This window comes from Falco naumanni, chromosome 12 (assembly GCF_017639655.2).
Source record: "Falco naumanni isolate bFalNau1 chromosome 12, bFalNau1.pat, whole genome shotgun sequence".
In the NCBI taxonomy this organism is placed as follows: domain Eukaryota; kingdom Metazoa; phylum Chordata; class Aves; order Falconiformes; family Falconidae; genus Falco; species Falco naumanni.
The window spans coordinates 18,755,878-18,781,780 of record NC_054065.1 but is presented as its reverse complement, the minus strand read 5'-3'; the positions used below and the strand labels follow the sequence as shown (position 1 = coordinate 18,781,780).

At 35.0% G+C, this 25,903-nt stretch overlaps 1 protein-coding gene across 1 annotated transcript in view; it reads right to left on the bottom strand.

Annotated features, from left to right (window-relative positions):
* LRPPRC (leucine rich pentatricopeptide repeat containing) overlaps positions 1–25,903 on the bottom strand; it is a 93,047-nt gene that overhangs the window by 29,999 nt on the left and 37,145 nt on the right. Inside the window, exons 20-25 of the mRNA XM_040611724.1 lie at positions 25,329–25,442; positions 23,983–24,113; positions 22,453–22,538; positions 20,617–20,821; positions 12,367–12,491; positions 11,654–11,760 (exon numbers count right to left, since the gene is read on the bottom strand). Of these exons, the coding sequence (XP_040467658.1) occupies positions 11,654–11,760; positions 12,367–12,491; positions 20,617–20,821; positions 22,453–22,538; positions 23,983–24,113; positions 25,329–25,442 (768 nt within the window). The remainder of the gene's footprint in view (positions 1–11,653; positions 11,761–12,366; positions 12,492–20,616; positions 20,822–22,452; positions 22,539–23,982; positions 24,114–25,328; positions 25,443–25,903) is intronic.

The window sequence follows — 25,903 nt, the reverse complement described above, 5'->3', positions numbered from 1 at the left end:
AGTCAATATGCCATAGTTATTAATTTTCCCAGGTTTGAATGCTTTTGATGACTTATTCCTTTGTTGTTCCGAGCAGGCTACAACCTGCAGAATACACATCCTCAAAAAGATATCAATCTTTGGGAATAGACTGTATAGACTACCACACTGTGCCTTCTCAGCACCGCATACCACAATCAAAATACGGGTTTCTCCACTTGAATAAATTCTTAAACATAAGAACATGTTACAGGCTTGCTAGTACTTAAGTCTGACATATCTCAAAAAATGATTAAAAAAAGAAAGCCTGTGTGCAAAGCATCTGTCATTTTCACCTCCTACCCTTCCTTCTCACAGAGTACTTGGATTTACTTTGTTTATACTCTCTTGTTTTAGCACAGAGATCATTTACAGAGAGGATTCTGCTTTCATTGCAGGTGTCCAGATTCACATTAAAATACCTCGAAGTGATTCCGAGGAAATGTCTGTTCATTCTTACAGAAAAACATGTTTTGACTCTTGAAGGCTTTTAGCTGTTAATATTATAAGAAATCTACTGTGTAAACGTGAAGTACAACTTCAAGAATTTGAACACTACTTTGCATAAAAGAGGCAGTCTGAACAAAAAGCAGTGAGAAATACTGAGTCTCAGCTCCAAAACAGTGGAAACAATTACCATTGAAAATGTCCATTTACCTTCTGTCTTTTTAACACTCATTATTTTCTTTTCCCACATTATCCAAGCACAGAATTATCACCATTACATCTTTCTGAAATAATTCAGCATACACTAGAAAACCAGCATGCAAAACTTTAGTCAAAACTAAATACATAAGAAACAGTGTTCTGCAGAGTAAATGTTAGGCCATATAATCCTACCAATCATCCAAACCATTTTACGCAATCATTGTAAGGTTTTCAAAAAATAGGGCCTTAACCCCACAGCTCTTCAACATGGAGCATCTTCTCTATGTATTTAACTGTATTATAAAAATAGTCTCAACCTAAAAGGTTACAGAAAAATAGTGGCTTCTCAACCATTCAAAAGTGGTACATGTAAACACAGGTTTGCTTTCCAGGTACTTGTTTTTTTTCATTAGTTTTTCTTTTTTCTTTTTTCTTTTTTTAAAAAAAAGAAGTTATTTATGTTTATAGGTACCTGTTCAGTGCTTTTTTTTTAAGAGCTACCAAGCAGTTTCACATAAAATATGCCGAAAACTAAGTCAAGAATTAAGATCTTACACAACAGGCTCTTGAAAATGAAAAAGAAAAAAGTATGTTGCCTGCATTTGTAGCTAATCCTCTTTAGGAAATGGTAAAATTCAAATGCTGAATTCACTTACAACTTCCAATATCATTGTTGATCCAAATGCCAATGAACTCAACAGCTCCGAAGCTACAAACTTTTTATAGTAAATCCTTTCCTGTTCAGAAATGATTGATGTGTCTGTCACTACAAGGACAGCTGAGTTATACAACAGATATCCTTGTGTTTCATTTTGAAATTGAGAAGTGTTTTCACATACTGCAGGTCTCAATCATCAAAAGAACATCTAGGTCAGATTAACTAAATCTCCAGGGCTTGCCTGATAGTCCATATTTGTAGCTTATCCCTTACCATCTTAGGGAATTTTAAACATTGCATTAGCAGGAAGCAGACTTTCTACAACACAGCAGACTAAAATACAGAATAAAAACCTGCAATGAATAAAATTAAAAAAACTGTTATTCTAATTACTCTTCCAAATTCCAATTTACAATTTTGATCTTGCTTGCTTCAATAGACACACAAAAATCATTATTGAGTCTTAAGTGTTTTGTTGTTTCTGGTTTTTTTGTGTGGTTGGTTGCAACTTTTTTGGTTGGTTTTGGTGGTTGTTTTTTTTTTTAATTTCTGAAGACATTCACTCCTTTAAAGAATGAAACAACCATTGAAAGTCTCAAGCAATTCATGCAGCATATAAACTAAACATGGAGATCTTCTGGCTTTTACATTCCCTTGGAATACAAAAGCAATGCTGTAACAAACCCAAAGGTTCATGTAGCTTGTTAACCTCTCCCTAATAGTGCCTACAGGAGAATATAAAATGACAGAACCCCAGAAATATTTCCCCCTTTAATGCTCTGTGACTCTCCAACTACTAGAGGTTCAGTGGGTCACAGTTTCTAGCAAGTGGTTTCTCTTCCATGAGCTTTTCTGGTTACCCTCGGAATCCCTTAAGATTTTAGCATTCTTAAGATCTTTTGGCAAAGGGTTGCCTCAGCTACCTTCTGAACAACCAAAAAACTACCATTTTTTGTTTGTTTCCAGCCTAGCTTCTACTGGCTTCGTTTGATTTTGTACTGGAAGACAATGCACAAGTGATTTTTCTTTAGCGTCTCTATTTCACATTAATTTCATGAGTGGTACATATAATAATTCATTGTTTCTTCTCCAGACTAAGTAGAACACACCTCCTTAGCTGTATCTCCTATAGAAACCATTCCATATTTTGCACACCTTTGTTGCTGTCTTTCTGAGGCTCAACTTACAACCCTACACTAATTTACTCATTGATTCTAAACCTTCACACACAGGAAAACTAACCAGAAGGGGAAAAAGTATGCTGCATCTTTAGAAGAACTCTTGCCAAGCAGCACTCAAAAATCACGTCAATGCAGCAATCCTAACATACTGAAAGCATTTGACTTGTTCTCCTCCTTCCTAGAACCAGTCGCTTTCAGGTGATTGAAAGGGTCCAGTCACCAGAAAAATCTTTTCTGTACTGAAGAATTTTATTTGAGCTAATTTCTACTTATTACAGCTGAAAGAACACTGTCCGGGAAAATACTGACCTGTCAGATGGGAATCTATTCAAATTTTTTTCCAGATTTTTAGATAACTATAAAAATATTCAAGCTTTTTTTACATTAGTGTTCTGTAACAGCTACTAGACCAATACTCTTTTTTTTTACTTCTAAAAATAATTTTATTAGAAGTAATTTACAAAAGGCATATGGAAAACATTTACTTACTTCTCTCTACTTGCCTGAAGCAACCTTTTTCTCTTTAAACACAGAACTTACTTACAGAGAAAACCCACAACATACAGACCAGAAACCTTATGGTATTATTCAAAAAGAGGACTTTCAGAAAACTAAGAGTTGAGAATGTCCCAAAACACTACCACTTTTGCTACAGCTGGCTTAGAATGCCTAATTATTTGAAAGCAAGCAGAAGTATTCTTCATTTGGTGTATCATAAGAAGATGGATGACTCTTGTTTTAACCTTCCAGCATTGCACTTCCACACACTACTCGTGTAAGCTGGCAAAATAACTTTACATATCCCAGACAATTTTTTCTAGCCTTTCATGGTGTAACTTCACTATGAATAATACGCTAATTCTACCCATTCAAGTTTAACTCTGCCCTCCATACATGTTGTATGTTTTCTTCTAAATTCTATTTTCCTCCCAAAGTTTGCTCTTTGCTGAAGGAAACAGTTCTATTTTCATCACCAATCCAAACACAGCGGAAAGAAACAGCTAAATTTTATGAACATCATCTGTGCTGCACTTTCTGATGCTGTTTTTTCGACAGGTAGATCCATTCATTCCTCTCTTTGCAGCTGAAAAAGCCAGTAATAATAAGAGACAGCTAACGCTGCTAAAGGAAGAAGAATATTTCATGATGAGTTACATCAACAGCCACTACAGACTTATGTTACCAGTACCAGAACCAGTTACTGAGATTTAGATGCCAAAGCAATATCTTGCAAGAAAGTGCGTTACTCCTCCAAACAGACAGCCTTGAACAGACAGCTATAAGAACTGATGTATGTCATTTCTAACAGCTCTAACATAAGCACCAGTGAAAACAGAACATTTGATGGCAAGTTCTTAATTTAAAGACAGATTTTTCCCTGATTCCACAAAAACGTCTACGAAAATCACAAATTCCAGGCAGCTTCAATGAAGCCTGGGTATTTTTGCATGGCAGCTTACTTGAACAAGTTTTTTTACAATATAAACACTGTATGCTATGGTTGAATCTTCCCCTATGTTAAAACTCTTGGCAGAAGTCCTCACTTCTACTAAGCAGTAGGTGTACTACTTAATCAGAAAGTTGAAAAAAATACGCAGATATAAAGTTTCTGTACCTTAGGTAGCCATACAAGTCTAGTCAATAGATGAGATGAATATAATTCTTCCATTTCTGTTATATTTTTGCCTCTTATTAAATAAGCAATCTGTGTCAAAAACCATCTTTATGTTACAATTATATCAGCTATCTAATAAAATACATTACTTCTCTAGCTCGGCTTTTTTTAAGTCATTGTACTACCAGGATGACACTAGAGCTACATCTGTCTATGGCAGGCAATGCAAGTAATACTCCTCCTACAAATTAATTTCCCACCTCAAAAAAAGTTTAGCTCTTCTAGATTTCCAAAAGGGTTTCTTTGGTGATGACATGGAAAGATCCTCGTTCACTTTTTTTTCTACACAAAAGAAAACTTTGTGAACAGCTCATACCCAACATGGGACTTCTCTAAAAAAAAGAGTAATTGTTTTTGTTCTTTATAAGCAATTTTACCCTAAAATAAACACGACTAAACAGACTCCAACTCCCACAACACTGATTTCTTTAATGAGAAGCTCATCTGAAACATCCAAACACTTGCACAACTTTCTGGGCAAGGGACAACTGTACGAAAGCTTGAATACAATTAAATCTGTACCTTCAATATGCGTACTTTTTATGTTTGATAGCAAGGGCAAGTACTCTAATGCAGCAGCAGAGTTTTGAAAATCATTAATTGTTCCACTGCAAGTTATGACTTCAAACCCTACTCATTGAAGTGTATATGATATTTTATTTGCTCTACCAGATACTTAATGAAAGACATAAGGAGAATATATATACAGATGTGTGTCCCTTTAACTCTCTTGTTGGGAGTGATTAGAATTCAAGCTCATGCTTTCCTTTCTGCCTATCCTACAATCACCCAAGGTATCAACTAGCCTACTTCTGCTAGGTTAATTTTTACATAAAAAGCAGCAGTAGCTCATAATAAGAAAATAAAAAGCTTACAGTCTCCACTGGGAAACTTTTACTGTCGGTCTGTGTTTTTTTTCCTGAAGTATGTATTTGCCTCAAAGCTTCTGTCAGTTACATAGTTCACTGACTTTACCGACATGATTATTATCTGTTGAGTAACTATTCCGATTTTATTATTTCACTTGAAACAGGAATATATGCTTCTTTATGTTAGGCAGAAACTGAGAAAAATGTAAGGAAACCTGAATATTTTCCAAAAATACAAAAATAGAAACAGGAAAGAGCTTTACAACTTTAGCACTGCTCACGACAACTAGACTGATGTGTGTTTAAGCATCATTGGAATATTCTACATTTACCAGTAAGTTTTCCAAGATAAATTATGCAATAAAGTATATATATATGTGTGTGTGTGTATAATCATTAGCCAGTAAGAGAACTTCACAACAATAATCATGCTGGAAGAAAAGATGACATCAAAGATAAGCAAAAAACTCGCTCAAAACAAGATTCTCAAGGATGTTCCAGACTCAAAATAGAGGAAAAAATTGTTCTTTGTATCCTAACATGGTTTTATGTTGGATGATGAATGAAAAAAGCATTATAAAACTCAGCAGTATCCTCCCTCTAACACAAAGTCCTGAAGCCAAGAAAGGATGCACAGCTCTTGTCATGATTCCACATTCCAAACATATTACCCTCTCCCTTTCTGGAAGGAATTTCTTTAGTTGTCACGTCCTTTACCAGATCTACTTATTTGAAACATATTCCTCTGCTTTATTTTAAGAAAGCAGTACTTCAGAACTTCTAAATAATGTGGACTGAACTATCAAGCACCCTTTTTTTATTAAAACACACACACATGCATGGACACAAAATCCAACTTCACTAATAGTTGTATCACAGTCCAGTTTCATAAGGAGAAACAATGCTTTTATTTGACTAACAGGACTCAATAGTAAGGAAAAAACCAAATCTTTTCTTGTAATTATAGGGCTTGCATGCGTAGGAGCTCTTCAACCTTTCCCCTCCCTCTCAGTTGTATACAGTTACTTTAATAAAAGCTATTACACCCCCTACAAACTACTGCTCAATCTCAGACCACCATTATCTAATACAATTTGCATTCAACATGCACAAATGTTTAAATTTTGTTCTAATTGCCTCCATTCTTTCCTTAACAGCACCAAAAACAAGCCTCTGTAGGTAAATTCAGACACTAGATACAACCATCATTAAATTACACATTAAAAAACACTAAATCCTGCTGTCACAAATCAAGAAAGCATCTTCTCCCCATAGTTCATCTCCAACATAAAATCAGCAAGACTCAATTTTATGATGCAGACTCTTTAGGAAAAAAAAAAAAAACAAACGACAATCTGGACGAAAGAAGGTTGTAATCTCTCAATATCAAGTAGAAATATTCTCGTTGTTTTTATGGTAGATTAAATCCAATGGCAAATGGTATCTTGAGGTCTGCTGACAGTGGATGTCACAATTCTTTGCTTAAATCTATTTACCTCCTGAATTAACTTGACATCTGTTGATAGATATATTCCTGCACACTAAACTCACCCAAAACAGTTCTTTTGTCAGGTCTTGAATTTCTGCAGCAAATGTCTTCCATTTATTCACACTGGAACACATTTCATTAAAACATTTCACAACTGTTTGTCCCTCAATTCATCACATAAATGCCTTGAGATATGTGAAATATGGCATGATATATTTAACTATTAAATGTGAATGATAAATTTAGCATAAGAGCATAAGATGAGTAAAGTATCACACTTAATTAAAATCAGCTTCAAACAATTCTGAAGCCATGCACTATGCATTGCTATTTTCAAAGGAGGTTCCCCTAGTGGTAGCAAAGCTCTACAGGCTGGTCTAATAAAAAATTTTGCCATGCAGTTCTGAGATCCTTCCCTATATCCCAAACACAGTCATCCTTTCCTAGCCTTCATCTCCAGTAAAACTACAAACACAAGAGAAACAAGAGCTTTTACTCTTTTCATTGAAAAAACAATTTTAACTTAATAGCTGACGTGATTTGATCCAGACTGATTTCAGGAAGTATCTGTTAAACAACAGAAGACAACTGAACATCTCTACCGTAAACTCCTAGTTCCTAACAAAGGAATCCATCAGCTCCGAACTAAAAATGCCAGTGACCCGATACCCTTTGTTAATGTGGTGCTTGTTTTGGTTTTTTTTACAGAAGTATTTTGCTGTCCAATGAAATATAGCTTAAGGTGTAACGATTTTATCCATACAGTGCAGAAATGGATTTAACTTCAGTTTAAAACCTTGCATACTTTAGCCATAGGTGTAGAGCGCTCATTTCTACTTCATGAAAACATGGTTTAGATCTTTGCTAAGCAGATTCATAGAAGGGCTTGCTTGAACCTCTGCTGCAGGACTGTTTACAGTACTTAAATATTTAAGTTTTGTAATTCTACCAGGAAGAGCCAAGCATGGACATGGGCTTAATTAAACACTGATTCAGAGAGTACTTTGATAATTGCATTCAGCATGAATAATAAACGAAGGAAAATGGGCAGGTCTACAAATATTCAACCACCATGCAGTTAAGACAGCTGCAAGTACGAACGAGATCTCAGTATAAAATTCAGAGATGACCACATAATTACAATTGGACCAAAATGATGGACAACAACTATAAGTACTACAGGTAGTGAAATTTTTAAACCTCCATGCAGCATGCAAACAAAATAACAGAACAACAGATAAAGGGAAGAAGAAGTAGATTCCTCCAAGGTGGTGCAACATTCCCTTTTTCATTCCCACTCTCATGGATGACCTTCACATCAGTCCAGCTCTCAACCATCAGCCTGATCAGGTTAATAAAGTGGCGGTCAACAACTGAGTAAACATAAGGGAATTCCAATTGTCCAGTTCTGGCAACAGGTAAGTAAGTACCTGTGGATTGGAAGGATCTGGGGGACTAGGCTCTAGAAAAATCTCCTACCATTTATATACCAGTCTTGCAAGAATATTAGGCCAAACAGCTCTTCCAGACTCTCTGATCTACTATCTGGAGCTCTGGAGCAACACATAAGAAGAATTACATAAGACCTCTCTCCAGGAGAAAATCTGATTAGATGTTTTCAAAGTAACATTTTACAAGATAGGTGAAGAAAATATTATTCTAGCAAAGTACTTTTAGCTTAATCCTAGATACTGAAAGTTCATATCACTTTCTTTTAGCCTACATTAGTTTTAATGTAGTTTATTTTACTCATAATGTCCCACTCCTGGAAGCGTTCAGGGCCAGGTTGGATGGGGCTTTGAGCAAACTGGTCTAGTGGAAGGTGTCCCTGCCCATGGCAGGGGGGACTTAATTTTATATGAAAAACAAAATTGAAGGAAAAAAAGGCAATTAAACTGCCTTTCCAAGTAAGGGGAAAAAATCTTAAGTAACTAGAGCTAGATTTGATGACATGCGGTGCCACTCCAAGGGAAAGCAAGCTAGTACGTGACTTTACGGTAAGGGCCAAGAAGAGAGATGTGCCAACTTTGTTTGAACATGATCAACTCTGAAGGACTCAAGACAAAAGAACTGAAGACTAAATCATGCTTTGATGTACTATGGCACCCAATAGAAGAACTTGTTTCCAGTGGAAAACAAAAGAGCATCTACCAGCATAACTTCAAGGGCTCAAGAATCTTCAGGTACAGCTAGAATAAAACAGGCTACCTCATTTGGAGGTATTGCCTCTGAGAGAGGTTTTCTCTAGCTACCTGCCACAGAACAAATGAGAAGAAACTTTCAAAAGCTTAACAAGGCAATCCAGCAGGCTGTTGTGCAGCCTTAGAACTTAGCTGCATTTCTGCCCCCAGTCTTCTCTATCACAGCTTCTCTTCCACTTATCACTGCTTCAACAGACTCTCACACCACCGAACTTCCACGTGCTTCAGTTTACTTGTTCTAGCACCAGTCAGGTGCATTCTTTGCCTCATCTCCTTTCTATTCACCTTTTGTAGTCTTTTATACTATCATTCTCTGCTTAGTCTTGCTGTCCTTCCAGCAAGCAGATGAAGCCCCACAGCTTTCAGCTTTCTTACTATGACAATATCCCACAACACAAGCTCATATACACACATATATGCATGCTCAACATGTGTGACTGGATAATGTACATATACAACTCTGACGTAATTTTTATAATCTCACTCAAATCTTACCCTTCTTCCTTTGCCACTACTGTCACCTAGTCATATTTTACCAAAGACTGAGATTTAAGACTTATTTTCTTATTCCTGGGGCTTTCAGTTTTAAGTTTTCAAAGCAGCAGTTGTCATGAAGTTTCACATAAGCATCTAGTGTACATCTGATCTCTAAAAATAGCAAAAGCCAGCAGAGGCAGTGGTCTCCAGCAAGTAACACCCCATTTAAATGGCCATATCCTCCATAACCTACATTTCCTTAGTTTCTAAGATTTTTTTTTCCAGCTTCATTACCATGCTTTTAGATACTCTATTAACTTTGTATATTCTCTCAAAACAAATGGTATCACTGAAATCAATTGACCACCACAATCAGCAATATATGATAAAAGCACATGCTGAAACATAATCTATCTCTAATATGCAAGAGCATCTGAAAAGAGAAAGCAGTACCAATTGATCACCTTCACTGAATAATATTTCACAAGAAAGGAAAATAGAAAAACAATCTGAGGTGACCAACAAGAGAAGTAAATTTACTCATAAAAAACACTGGTCTAGAGAAAAGGATACACATACACCTCATAATCCATCATCCACATCATAATGACTGAGGCTTCAACTTCCCAACAAACAAAAAAGCAAACAGTAACTTGTTTATGGTTCAAATCTATTAAAACTATTTTCTCCTTTAGTAAAAAAATCCATTTTAAGATTTCTCCCCTCTACTTGTCGAGTTTTTACAAAAAATACTTAACCATCTTGTTACATAATAAAAACATACTTGAAATATAACACACCATGTAGTAATTGATTTTGTGCCACTTCATCCACTAGTAAAAATACATGCATGCTAATCCTAGCTAAATTCCTAAACTCCTAAAACTTCTGGAACTTAAAATCTCTTTTTCTCAACAGCATGCATATACAAAGCTCTAATTCATACTTGACAGAAGTTAGGTAAAAGCAAGAAAACCTACTTCAAATAGCATAAAAAGCCAGAAAAACTTCCACTTAGTCTCCAGATACAGGTGTTCAGATTTACACCAAAGCGTGCGTCTGTGTTTGCTAATAATTTATGATCAATCACCAAATACTGACTATTTGCAGAGATCATTTAGCATCTATTATGAAAATGACAAGTTTCAAAGTCCCAACAATTTGATAAATGTTTCACTATCCTATTCTGATAGTTCTGGCTGCTGAACTGTAGTCACCAACACAAGTTTTGAGAAATTAAATGCCAGTATCAAAGAAACAGCTGCTGAATCACATCAAGCACCAGTTTTACTCATTTAGCTTTAATTTTACTTCCAAATCAGATTTCATCCTTTTATCTCCTATATAATCACTATAAAAAGAACTCCTCAGTGTCGTCTTCTGTCAGATACTGTTATTTCTATTTTTCTGTATTATAAGACTCCGAGGTCCAAAACCCCTCTTAGAACGAAAATAGCAGTGCTTCAATGTTGTGCTTAGCAATTTCCACACATCCCGCAGCAGGACAGTATTGTTCCACCACAGACAAGCAGATCTTCAGTTAAGATTTTTTTAAAATGAAATAATTCTATTAGATTCTTCAAGTAGGTATAACTGGTATTTCACATATTCTAGGGGGAACGAGGGAAAAAAAGCATACTTTGTCTTAGGAAGAAACCCCCCATAATATTAGGTTACAGAGTTGTGTATGTATATAACACAAAAATGACGAGGACAAAGTATTACTTTTTTCTTCAAGATGCCTCCTCCCACACATTAACTGGGAAACTTATGCAGCATTTTAAAAACATACAACTGTGTTAAGAAGAAAAATAATCACAATCTGGGCAGACTCTGCAGCTGCCCCTTTGACTTATCAATTTCAGTAAGCACAATTTCAATCAAGTCTAGATAAAATATACTAATCCTAAATAGACCAAGTTTGTCACCTACCACTTCCTATAAGCTGCTTACTATCCTGAAAAAGAGAGAGAGAAGAAATGCTAAATTAAATGCCAAACAGTAGCAGACAGCGCTTGTTTGGCTGATTAACTTGTAGACAAGCATTACAAATAAATCTGAGCATGGTCTGCAGCAAATTAAATTCCAGTGCTTTTAAGAACAAAGAATTCCTTCGGAAAGAGGATTAGCAACTTTACACCCAGGAATGCCAGTTTAATTTAATTGTTCCACAATCCGATATTTAATATGCAAATATCATTTTGATATATAACAGCGAATTTGAGAAAGTGAGGAAACAATTTCAATATACAAGACTGTCTCTCTTCTGAACTGTAATTATACAAAATAAAGCTGGTCGAGGGTGGTTTTTTTATTATTGGATTGAATTCTATTAACATGAATCAGAACAAGTCTAATTAAAGGTTAAAAACTTTAAATGTTTCTAATTAAGAGTCTAAATAGCTGCATGATTAAAGTACTATAGTTAAAATCCCACCTCAATGACCCTCCTGGCCTCTTTGTATTTTCCTGTTTGCAAGAAGGCAAAGAAGAGATCATAAAGAGCCATCATGTCACCATATTCTCTGCTTATAAAATCTGAAACTAAAGAGAATAAAACTCATTAATGTACTAAATATATTGAAGCATTTATATATATATACACACACACATATATATTAGATATTCTTAACACTAATATTTTCCAAGCATCACAAAACTCCCAAGACTAAGCTATAGGGAGACAAATTTTGATACATATGGAATAATTACAACATATTATCTGCGGTTGAGAATATTTAAAATGTTTTTCTATTTATCTGCATTGTACTTTCCATTACATTCAAGAAAACAGACTATATATTGGCATTCTCTACTGCAGAGATTTCTTAACTGCACAACTATTTGAAAAGCAGATGTGTTGTTTTACAATTAAGTTGTTTCTCAATAGCAGACATAACTAGAATACGTAACAGCACTAATCTGAGAGCTTGACACTGTATTACCCAAACATCAGGATTCTTCTACAGTTAAAATTTAAATTTTCAATCCAAAGAATGCAGGCATCATTTAAGCGCTTTGAAGTTACACATATAAACAAACATTTTTTTTTTTTCTTTCAGTTGAAAGAAATAACATACAACTCCTGGAAGAAAAGCCTCCAGAAAACACTCCATATAACTAGACAGGATTTGATCACATGCAACTAACCCTTTTGCAGAAGATCAGTGTCGCCTTTTTCTATCAGTCTACAGTAGACGTTATGAAGCTGAAGAACTTTACCATACTTCTTATAACAGTTGATTAAAGCTTCCAGAGCTGCAGGCATGTCATCCCTTGTGGAATGAAACAAAGCAAAAATAAAAATAAAAATAATCAAACATTCCAAGCAGGAGCAGTGCATGCTGAGCCCACTTTAGTCTTGAAAATTTCAAGGAAAATTCACTCAACAATCTATAATTCAAGACTATATTTCGCTCCCCCTCCCCGCAATATGTTACAGTTATTTTTAAATAACCGGTGAAGTTTTCCCACAAACAAATGCCATGTATGCTTGACAGCCACAGACATGAAAACAGAACTACAGATTTATGCTTAAAACCTCTTGGTTGTGTGATTTTAGATTGCATGACCACTGCTCACTACAAATTAACCAAAGGTGTGAATGCTCTCCATCATTAGATGCACTTTATCTTTGAAGTAAAATTCTTAAGTTCTGCTATGTACTATTATTGTGACAAAATCCCAATAACAGATATCTCTGTTTGTATTTGAGTTCTATTTTTCTTGTTAGTAAGTAGTATTTATGAACATTACATTACCTCCAAATGTCTCTGTTTAGACATTTTCTATTTTTAAGCTCTTGAAACTTTTTCCACAGCACTTATTTCAATACAGATCTCCAGAGTTAATTAAGATAACCACAGTTCTTTAGATCACTTTATACTTGTTTTACACCTTAACAAACGAGCTATAAATCATCTCTTGATTTCCATTTCATTACAATTGAAGGGCTAGCATTTTTTCATTCTATATAAAGGTCAAAATCCAATGTATATTTTCTGCAATACAAATGTAATTTCTGCAACTAGTTCAACAATATATTAAGGTACCAAAATGTATTGTATGCTGGTCTATGTCACATAGAGCCATGACACTAGAATGTATCCACGGTATTAGTAAATTAGTGGGTAAGATGCTAACTTCCTTGAAGTCACTTATTCAGAAGCCCTCGAGCAGTAAGTACCAGTAACAAGTACAGTATTTCCATTTTTGTTATCTCGGTCCTTTGCTGGATTTTTTCCTACATATACAGTATTGCACCTTCAGAAGTATACATAGTTAAAATGCAAAACTGAAAAGCCATAAAAACAATCAGATCTGGAACTTAAAATAACAAATATAAATTAACATTCTCTATTGTGTAACTAACAGAACTAAATCGTCTGCTGCAGACCCTTTTTCAAAGGATTACAACCCAATTAAAAAAGAAAACACAAAACAAAACCGAAAGCAAAAGAAGAGAACCGCTGAAACACTGGTAAAACAGTATGTGAAGGTATTCTTTGAAGGGGAAGGTTTAAACTAAAACTGAAACAAACGAAGATGACACACACAAAATGTACTAAATAGCCAAGCAGTCAATAAGACTGCATTTTAGATTTCAAAAAGCTTATCAAATAAAGGGTGGTGGAAGTAGGTAAGGAGAAATAATAAAATTTAAAACAACCAACCATCAGTTAACAGCAGCAGCTGAAGGCCATAATAAAAAGGACCTGAAATAATTTTGCATTCCTGAAGCAACTGTATTATTGATCAATTAAACCTTAATAAATTAAGATATTACTGTTAAAACAAACTGAATTCAGGTGTCCTCTCCTCACACTGCATTTCTTGTGCAGCACAGATTTTGTTTTTTCAAAGAATGAACTGTCTAGACTACTGTATACTACTATCTTCATCTAGGCTAATATTTTAAAAATTTTACGAGTAAAACACAGAAGAAGAATTAATTTTGTTCTGCAATACTGGCATTCTGAAAATGAACCTAAGATGATGGATTTCTACCTTATCCCCCTTACTGAGCCCTGTTTACAGTGCATCTTCTGGCACCCCATGGAGTCATTTGAATTTTTGTCATTTGGGGTGAAGACTAAATTACAGGTTAATTTCAAAACTGCAAGTAGATGTTGCAGGCTAGATTACTGTCATAAAAGAGAAATACTATGGTAGTTACCATAGACAGATATAAAGCTTTATATAATCAGTATTTTTCTCCTGCTTTAGATGCAAGTTCAGTTAACATCTAAAAAAAATCCAGTTTTACAGAAAACTCCTCTAAGGAGGCACAACAACATTTATACATTTATCACTGAAAACTTTAATTTGAATGTAGCTTTTCAGTGATAAATCTAGATTGATGCTCAAACAACCATGCTATTGTCTCAGCTGTATTCCTAAAGGATTAAAGTGACTGTTTTTAGGTCAAAGCTATCAATAAATGAATGAATAATTGGAATGTCATTCAAACAGGAACATTACAGTTTGCTAGTCTCTAAAAGTATACTTCTGAAGGCATAAATACTGTATATGCAGAGAAAAAAAGTCAGCAAAGAACTAGAAATATCGTACTTGTTACTGGTACTTACTGCTCGAAGGCACCTAAATAAGTCTGCATTTAAGGAGGTCTGTATCTTACACACTAATTTACTAGACATTTGTTTTGAATCTATCAAAAACTGATATTTGTTCAGTTGCATTCAAGCAAACAACCAGTCATTCCCAGTTTACCAGAAAATGGGTTTTATAAAACAGATAAATGATAAAACTGGCAACAACCAACTATAAAACAATAAGTTATAGAAGTTCAGCCTCTTCAAAGAAATTGTTTGTACTACTACTGCAAAGAAAAAACCACCAAGCCTTATGCTTGTACTTGAGTTAATATGTTTTATTCAGCAACCTGCAGTATTTTGTAATTGTCACAAACTGCAGTTAATTCCAGGAAGCACCAGCAATGACTTTTGTAAGCATTTTAACAATCCTGTTAGAAAATGAATGAAAATGAAAATAAAGAACTTACTGTAGGCTTCAAATTTTGAGTGTAGTTAACACTTCAGTATATTTATTACTATTCGCTAACTTAAAGAACTGCATGAAAAATATTTTCCAGATTTTAAGAAAATACTATTTAGACAGGAGACTTTTAAGCTAATAATCAGCTGTACTTTTGAAAATATTTGGCAGGCTCTGAACAAACTTTGGCATGTCAAGCATCCTTTTAATATCTTCCCAAAGGATACTTACTACACTATTACATTAAAAACCTGGTCCAAAATTACTATTTAATTAATACAGATCAAGTCAAAAAGGAAATAAAGCCCACATGCCCGTGTCGGGAAAATCTGATTTCCAGTGTCAGTCTGGATAAAAAATACTATTTAAAATGTGAACGCAGGTGATCCATGCTTCATTTTGAGTTGGCCAGATACTACAGCTTTAAGTCACTCACAAATATTATCTGTTGAGGGCTAATACCCATGCCACTTACAGATTAGGTGTATTTTTCCCTCTCATTGAAACTTGTTCTTTTAAAAAAGAAGATACACTATTATTTTTGAATGACAGAAGGAGCTTCAGTCATCACTGCATTATGCTTGGCCCTACATCATCTCAGAAGAGTACTACTTTGGCATTATTTTTCAACTAAATCGATGCTAGGGTTAAGATATCAAAAGTTTTCAGATTCATTCAGTTTCTGTTTAGGATGCCTATGAAGTCCAAGATACTATGAGCACAATCTTCCAAAAATACTTATGTGGGCAATTTTACTCACACAAAGCTATTTGAAGAGACAATGTAACTCGGTATCAAAGGGTTTGCAGAACACACTGTGTAGCAGGACTGGCTCTAAGAGGCAAGGATGTAACAATCTCCCTTCAATTTCAACAAGCCACTCCCCTTTTGCTTCAAGAATGTAGCACTAAATCTAACCCTTTTACTTGTAATAAACAACTTTCCCAGCCAGAGAGTCTGCCTGATAAAAATAAGACTCCAAATATTGATTTTAATTGAAGTGCTGCAACATTATGCATAAAGCTTTAGTGAAGTGGCAATTTACCTAAGGGGTTTACTGATTGAAAAGCTCTCAAACCTGAAATCGCTAGAGAGGTAGAAAGAAAAAAGGGACTCTCTGGGGTGGGGGTGGAGGGTAGACTGGTAAAACAAAACCCTCTCTACAAATCTGAAGCAGATGTTAGTGTAGAGGGAAGTCAATTCAGCAAGGTACAATCAGCTTTACAAAAATTATTCTGTTAAAAGAGAATGGGCTCTTGAAAGAGCTAAATGTTTTTCTGTTCATTTGCTATACTAAGGAATCTTCAAGGAGACTGGTGTTGCAATTACAACTAATCCTCCCCAAAAAATTAACTGTGTTGAAGGCTTTGTAATTTCCCTAGGTACAATTTAGCTGTCACTTACTTTAAAATTTACTCAAACATGCGTTCCGAACAGCACTAACTTCACATGTCAAGTGCTTTCCAGCCAATTGAGTCTAAACTGGAAGTCGGTGTTAAACAACTGAATGATTAGACAAGATAGCTCATTTCCCTGCTCTTTTGTTCAGAATAAAATGCCACATTTACATTATCAGACTCAACAGGATTTTCTGACAGAGGGAGAAAAAACCCTAGTGAACACTGTCCGTACCAAGCACATGAAGCCTGTCATTTACCAATCATCCTTCAAAAAGCAATAGCCATGAATGTAACTTAATTACGACCCAATGATCCTTGACGAAAAATCATCTTATCACTGTCCTGTCCCCATAGGGCAAATGAGACACTTTTGTCCTTTGGCACTGATGATGCTAAATTCCTAATTGCAATAATGGAGTAAGAGAGCCAAACATCCCTAATTTCATTGCAATACATAAAGAGTTTTAATATAAATATTTGAAATAATGCCGCTAAAAATCAGAAAAAACTCTCCCCACTAGAGGCATTCTTTTTTCCTCCCCCTAAAAATATCACCTCATTTTAAAAGATACCTATTTTTTAAAGCAAATTTAAAGTCAATTAACTTGCACGTGCCACAGTATCATCTCAAACAAAACCACAGGTGAATTTAACTGTGTAAAAACAACAGTAGAAAACATTGTCACTGCACTGCATTCACACTGTGCCTGCCAGATCAGAAACTAAACAAGGTGAGTTTATATAAGATTAATCACAGAGCAGAACACAATGCTTTACTGGACAATGACGTACTAAAATACTCTGACCATTTTTAAAGAAGCACAATCCAGCTATAGCTTTGTGATCATTTAAAATGCAAGTATTAACTGCTTGCTTTCAAAATAACAGAATGTTATTCATACAGCCTGTAACATGTTTTCATAATTTTCCTGCAGATTTTCCTCCCTCTGCTTAAAAGCACTTCTGAAATAGGGCATTAGTAAATTTCAAACCTGAAGATGTTTTGGTTTGTTTCTTTTCTCAGAGGTGGTATTATTTAAGGAGAGCAGAAAGAAACTTACATTAATGAAAAGGCAGGAGCTGTATCAATTTCTTAAGGAAAGTTGGCTTGTGCAGCTTTTTTGGAGAAAAAATAAATCATCAGTAGTTACTGTATCTGCTAATTTATCATCCTGTAAACAGGTATTAGGAAAGTATCATATAGCACGGGAGCAGTTTAGCTTTACAAACCTCTTCAGTTTTGTAAAATGGCTCATATTCAAATAGGCTTTCCCTGACAGTTGGTAGAGAAGGTAAAAGCCAAAATTACGATTCTTAAAATCATAAGAAATTTTATATAGCGTATGTAACATAACCTTCTCCAATTATTTGCAGTTGGAAGAACCAGTACAGAAGACGTGCTTTAAGGAAAAGTACCAGCTCTTCACACCCTTGTATATTTTCGAAACTACGATTTTGTCATACTGTTCGAGGCAGGTTTACCACCCTGAATGACAAAGCAAGATTCCACATGTAGACTGTCTCAATTTCTAATGCAATTTCACAATCTTGCAAAACTGTTCAGAGTCATAAATGAAGAACGTACAATTAAAAGAAGTGTGGTTCCCCTTAAATTTACTCAGGGTAAATAAACCCAAGATAGTGTGAGTTCTCTCTCTCATTACTTCAGTTAAATATTTCTTAAAATATTGAAGGCAAAATGTCCATTCTAGTACAATATCATATTTTGTTAGCTTTTGTCAAGTTGCACTGATCATCATCATCAAGGTATTTTCCATGCTCTGCTGTGAAATGTCACTTTTAACATGCACGGGGACTCAACAAGAATTCCAGAATATTCAAGGCTGAGTACAGAGAAAAGGGGTAGATAATAACCTTTTACACCTACAATTGTTGAAATCTTCAAAAGCAAACCACAGATCCCTTTATATGCAATCAAAAAGTTTGAAATAAATTAATAACACAAAACACTAGCCATAACCATTGCTGCGGAACATTAAAAAATATCCCCAAGCTAATTTCAGAGGCACGATGACGACCTGCAGCTAAGTGACAGCATATCAACATGATACCTGAGCTGCTGGATGTCAAACAGTAAGCACTACTCCTGAATGAAATGACTAGCAACTCCTAGCATCTCTCAGACAGGAGGCGAAAAAAACCAAAACCAAACCACTAAAGCTCAAGTTATTCCTCCAAAGCAAATTACGGGGAAAAAGTTTCTCCCTTCTGTTCTGTCTAACACAGAGAGGAAGCAAGTCTCTCCACCCATAAGGTGGCAAAAAAAACCCCACAGGAAATTAGCTTACTTTATATTGTATTTATGTATATGAAATGTATTAAGACATTGGGACTCACCTGTATACAGGTGAGTCCCAATGACTTGTAGCCATATGGCTCCACAGTGTGGAATAACTTTCTCCTTTAAAAGTCTAGTCTCATCACAAGTCCCGTGACTTAAAAAAAAGACCCAACTTTTTAGGAAGTTTTACCAAGCATTTATAATCCAAAAGAATGTGCAAATCAAACTGAAATAACACTCCTTACTGTCCCCCTTTCCGCATCTGCACATGACCACATCCTTATTTACATCATCATACGCTACTTCTCAAGCGATAAGAACCCAAGTAGTGCCATGTACAACTTGCATGTCAATGTTCATAAAACAATTATGTAAAATGCAGCTGCTCTTACTGCATACTGCAAAGCATATCAGATATTTTTCCGACACGTTACATAGGATTGCAGTTAAATTACTTTCATACACATCCGCCTTTTCATGTGACGTATCCAAGGCAGTGCTGCTGACCGAGATGTACACTGTATTCTTAACTGTTGACCACTGCACTAAAATACTATTTTTTAGAAGAGAATGTAGATGCATCTACCAAGAGTTACATCTTTTTTACAAGAATTCTGTGCACAGAAAATGTTATACAGACCTTGCATACCCAGAATACTTAAAAGAACTAAAAAGTTCTACATGTTAACAGAGATATTAGTATGCATCTTTGAGGCTGACTTTCACAATACTATGAAAGATTCATTTATTTCATAGGTGTTCTATTTAAGCCAAGAACATTTCATATACATGAACCAAACTGCAAGAAATTCATCAATCACTCTAGCTGCAAGGTATTAAAATCCAGCAACTACATAAATCACTTCAGAAAACAATAAAAGGATTGTGCATATGGTAAAGGAAGTGAAAGGAACTCTTGGCTCAGTTGTAACACATTTTAATATAGTTCACATGTACCTGAATTCAAATATCCTACAACTCATAATGAGAACTTATGCGAAGGAGTATGACACATGGAATTACAGATACTTCCTGCGAGAATGAATTCATGTATGGATGAATGAACTTCCTTTTCTCTATTGAGTGGTATTAAAAGTATATGGGGTGGGAGGGCAATCACCACAGACAAACTAGACATTTTCTTTGAATTTTAAATTCAGCAACATAGCAAACTATTGGCAATAACATTGAATTATTTCAATTAATGAATTAAAAATATTTCAGTGTTCAACAACTGCCTTTCAACTCACCTGAGATGGATTGGATGGCACAGCAAAATAATGCTGTTTTACTGGGAAAACACATACTACTTAACCACAAGAGCTGAGAATGTATCTATCATGCTCTGAACAGCTATCTTGTCAAACAGACTTTAGGAACAACTAATTCATAAGCATATTGCAATATATAGCCACTTTCATCTCTGATGTGTCCATAAAACACAGCTGTTGTTCCCAGAAAACATGGTGATGTACAACTGATGAAAACAGACTTACATAACTTAAGAAAACATACTCGCTCACAACTATTCCTAGTTCACTTAAGTATTATGTATGTGCATGTTTATGTGCACAAGCACTTTTAAATATGAATGTGCAGCTGTGTATAGCACACACAGGTCATGTAACACAAGTAAATTATCATATCGTAACTTGTTTCATCTGAAGCCCCAACATAGCTTACTTTTCAAGGTGAACTGTAATCAGAGGGGAATGAAGGATAGCAGCTTCTGCCAACCCCAGGTTCACAATGGTCTCATGTAATCGATTCACTGTTTCAACTTCACCTCGCATGGCAGCAGCATTAAGAATGCGGGAAAAAGATGCAACTGTTCTGTCTAAGATAGGAACATCCTTCTCTTTCATCTCTGTTAGAATGTTAATAGCATCTACAATGAAACAACACAAAAGACCCTTAGGTAATTTCATGTAGGGAAAACAAACTGCTATTAAAACAGCATTTCAAACCCAGCAGGAATGTAAATTCTGGTGTATAATGCCGATTTCAAGTTAATTACTACTTGCATTTCTAAACGAGACTACAATTATAAATCCACAATAGCATGGTTTTATCATTTTGCTGCAACTTTGACTACAAATTATAGATAGGAACTGTGTGCCCACTCTGCACCACATAACCCTGTATAGTCTGCCCTATAGCTGCAAGATTCTACTAAATGGATGCTTTTATCGTTCAGTGCTAACATCTGCTAAATCACTCCATTGTTTCTTCAGCAGATGGCTTGTCACGAGGCCAGATAATAAAGATATGTTTACACTGTATATACAGCCAGACTAATGGTCTGATACCGATAGGGCCTGTTTGCTGTGTCGATACTAATTAGCCAAGGAGAGCCAATGAAAGCTTTCTAACAGACTGCATGTTAAAACATTAGGTTCATTAAGCTTCATTAGTAAGGCAGAAACAAACATTTTAGTATATGGAATAAGTGCATTTTTATAATGTTCTTAATTATTGCATAGACAGAATGTTTTGACCACTCTACATTTGGCTACATTTATGAATTGGTTTATTTTCTGAGGGACATTCATGCTCTTAAAAGCAAGCTAATCTTTTCAAACTGCTTTAACGTAGAGGTGGTCATGATCCGATTTATTATGATTTGGAAAACATCAGCTTTGTTTATTATTTTTCTAACAGTAAGCTTAGCATACTAAGAGGCCAAGAAAATTTTTAAAGAAAGATAAGAAAAAAATTACATCAGCTTTTTTATTTTATTGTATAGTGTTTTATGTAAAACCGTAACATTTTTTGTCTAGGCTTGGACCATGCTTTTATAGTGTTAAGACTTCTACAAAATCATAGATAAATATTCAGAATCACCTTTTAAAGTTGATGACAGCCTAGAGATCTTTTGAAGATCAACCAAATCATGTAAATTACAGAATTGTATTAGACTAAATTACAGAAATTAAAGAGCACACAGCTTAATGCAAACACCTAGAAACAGAAATAGAAAATAGGCAGTTTGCAGAACACTGATTAAAAGCCAAAATTTCCAGGCAGTTTGACAGATTGACTAAAATTCAGTAACAAACATAAAAATATATTAAGAGAAAAATATATACTTTATAAAAAGTTAAATGATTTTTTGCAGTAACTTGGCTCTTATGAGAAGGTTATGTTTATAGGTTTTATGTTCAGCCTTCAGACCTTCTTAAGCAAAAACAAAGCCATTAGTCTAGGCACATAGGCAATTTGTGCCATAAGTCATGATCTTCAAACTCAATCCAAACAGCAATGCTAATAAAAACTAGCTGCAGAAATGCAAAAAGCACTGAGCTGTGCAAATGTAAATGACAAGCTTGCCAATCCATTAAAACTAATGGCCTGCACTGTCCAAGCATCTCTGGTTGAATTCACATGCAAATTTGTATGCAAAATGTTCAAGCACTTTTCAGGACATGATATACCATTAATATCAACTCACATTTTTATTCTTAAGGCAAGATACCTTTATTATATAGCAGAAACACACAATGAAAGCAAATGGATTACCTTCTAGTCTACCATGCTTTCCTAAAACTTCTACCAGTGCTAGGTACTTTCCAGCGTCAAGAGCAACAGGTGAATTCTTAGGGAAGCTAGAAAGTAAAACATTACGAATTGTATCAACAGAAGTTCACATTTTATGGATGCAGCTTAAAGATATATTTTTAAAACTACACAACAAAGCAACAGCATTAAGAACTAAAAGTTTTAAGTATTAAAAGAAACACCTGATGGACTTTGAAAGATGCACCATTAAAATGGGATTAAAAAAATATTACCCACACACCCTTCACATCCCCAAAATCCCAGCTGTATTTTAAAGAGCCAAAAGGTTTAACTAATTAATTATTTGGTAGTTATTGCATAAAATAGGGTATTTCCCAGAAGCCTGGGAAGAAAACTCAGTCCACGTGGCTGGTGCAGGGCTATATTCTTTTCAATAAAGGAAATGAAACTATTTGCCTATAGTAACAAGTCAAAAGCTACTGTTTTGAAGTTTCAGCTATGTATTTTGTTCTTTTTTCTGGAAGTTTTAAAATAAATTCTTTCTCTGTTGTTTTTTTTTGGGGTAACAATTCAAAGAGTCACTTTTTAGCAATATTATGCTACACTTGAGGCAGATCAGTAAAACGTGCTAAAGCAGCTGAAACTCCACTAGAAGACTCAGTTTTACTTCACACAAGCTCACTATGAGGATTGTGAGAGTGGTAGTACAGCCAAACCAAATACACCACCGTTATGTGCAGGGTAGCAAACTTCTTGATATTCACAGCTCAATCATTTCACGTAATTTCAAGCACTAACAAAGTATAATGAGCACCTGCCTGCAAACCTAGTGTAAAACTAAAGCAAATACTTTGTAGGTGCATCTGAGAGAGAAAACCTGAAAGTAACACATAACTTGTTCTATAATCACTGTAGCATCAGACTTAAAGGAGGCTTTCAAGGGAAAAAGGGAAGGGGCAAACAGAAAGATGATCTGTAAGAATCTGTTCCAGGGTAAGTCATGCATAGCATCTTTTACCTGGGAGCTAATTCTCACAGCCAAGATACAAAGCTCTGAAAGTAAAAATTAAGTAGAATGCTTGTTGACAGTCTTAAAATAATGTTGCTCAGAAACACTGCTTTTCTAAAGACAATATAGGTACAGCATATCGTAAACACATTCTAAGGTGCTTTCTAATACAGAATACAAGTACTTTTTTTTTTCCCAAAAAATTAGGCCAAACTTCAGTCTGGATGCTATATATGTTTAAAACAAAAACAAATCAGATCCTACATAGCAATTTGTCTTAAAAAAAGAAAACGAAGAAGATAATTATTGACCATACGAAGTAGCTGCTTCTGATGTTCCATTAAACAAAGCAAATTTTTTGTTTCAAAAAACCACACCCGTGACTGTTTTAAATGCACATACATTGGTGGGGAAAACTAATTAAAAATGGATGAGGGGGTTAATACTCAACCTACTTAATTCAGTAAGGTCTGTGTATCAGCATAAATCTCTCTGACATGTTTCAGTGCCGGTGTACTTACACTTTTTCTTTCAGGTTCATTGCCTCTTCTACATTATCATGTCGACAGCACAAATTTATTAAGGCTGCATAGCCACCGACAACCATGTCCGGTTCGTATTTGGCTTTCACTTCAAGGGCTTTTTGCATATTCTAAAAAAGGAACAAAGCAAAGATGTGAACTAGAGGAAAAGTCAATATGACACTAAGATTCTTCTATGTTCAGTGTGCAGTTACATGACTGCTTTAGTGCTTTTAGTAGTGTAAGATCACATTTGAAAACACAGTGCTGCAATGCTTTAGCAAATTTAAAGAGTGGAAGTTATTTTGCAGAAATTAACTATTTTTCTAAACCAGCTTTTAGACTAGCTTGAGAGTAGATTTCTAAATATATTTATATTTTCTTGCTTAACATTTATATTTCTAGCATGTTTTAATGTAAGACTTTTTTTTTTATTCCAGACAAACACCATAAACATGATTAATCCAAATTCTAAAATAGTTCTTGTTTATTTGGAATTCATAACAATTTTCACCTGGTACACTGCCAAACACATAACAAAACTACTTTCTAAAGAATAAGAAACTACTTAATGATCCCATAGAAAGCTTATATTTTATACATTCCTATTCATACATTTGACCACTTTGAACTTACAATGGTGTTTGCTTCTAGTCTTATTTCCCATGCAAAATTGTAGAGACAGACAGCTGAGAATCACTCTTTCTAAATTGTACTCTTAGCAACAGAGAATATTGTGCTATCATCTGCACAACTGTGACTGTTCCTATATATACAGCTTTATAGGCAGGATCATACTGAACAAGAAACTGAATAAAAGTGTGGTGATACCCCACAAATTACAGACACACACTAAATGAATGTAAACTACAGCTGGACGCCTGCCGAATGAAGGCAAGAGACCCTTTATCTCAGAAGAGCTTTCCTCTGCAGGAAAATGGAATTTCAATCCCTGCATTAACAACCTAGTAATATTTGAATTGCAAATGACTAGTGCATGTATCAGTTGCTTGACAATCTAGATATAAGAGACCGGAGCCATGGCTTGAAAGGACATTTGGCATGTATGATAAACCTATCAAAGCTGTTACTATCATTCACTTTGCAGATTATTGTAAACAAACTTCAGCAACCCCAAAACATGCCATTCAAGGTGTTGCTGAAATTAGTTAACCTTTTGATTTAATTGCTTTTTGCACTTCCGTTTGATTTATAAGCATCAAACCATGAAACCTCAAGCACTGCACTTGTCTTTGCTTAACTATGTCTTTCCATAATACAGTCATTTATGTCCCTTTAAAAATATAGCTATGTGTTTCCAATTATCTCTGCATTGCTTAAGATACCTCTTCTTCACAAAGAGCATGTATGAGTTGTTTCAAGACATCTGTAATAGGCTGGTTTTCAGCTTTGCACTTTTCTAGCTTCTTCTCCAAAGCAGACACGTCAGATTTAGCACTCTAAATGGAGGTAACAGAAAGAATGTCAATTGCAAAAACACCCTTCCCTGAACAACTTGTCGGATCACTTTAATAAAAGACAGACAAAATAATCCTCTTCTTTCATACTCTAAGAAATTTTTTAATCATTTAAGGTGCTTTTATCTGTTTAAATAGTACATACTAATTGAAGATTTGAGTCAGAATACAGTAAAAATGCAGTAAGCAGTGTATCTATGAAGGTCAACATTACTATTTCTCCCCTACTCAGTTCTTTGTGTTCAGGCAAGTAGGGAATAGAAGGCTGTTTCTTTTTCCATCTCCACTCTGCTCAGATCAGAGACGTAAAGACTTGACACTCCACCATTAGAAGCTGTGTGGATTTATATGGTTCCTGCCATTCAAGTGGATCACTGTAATTTACAAGCATGAATTAAGTCTCACACCACCACTGTTAACTAACTAGAACTTTCAAGAAAAAA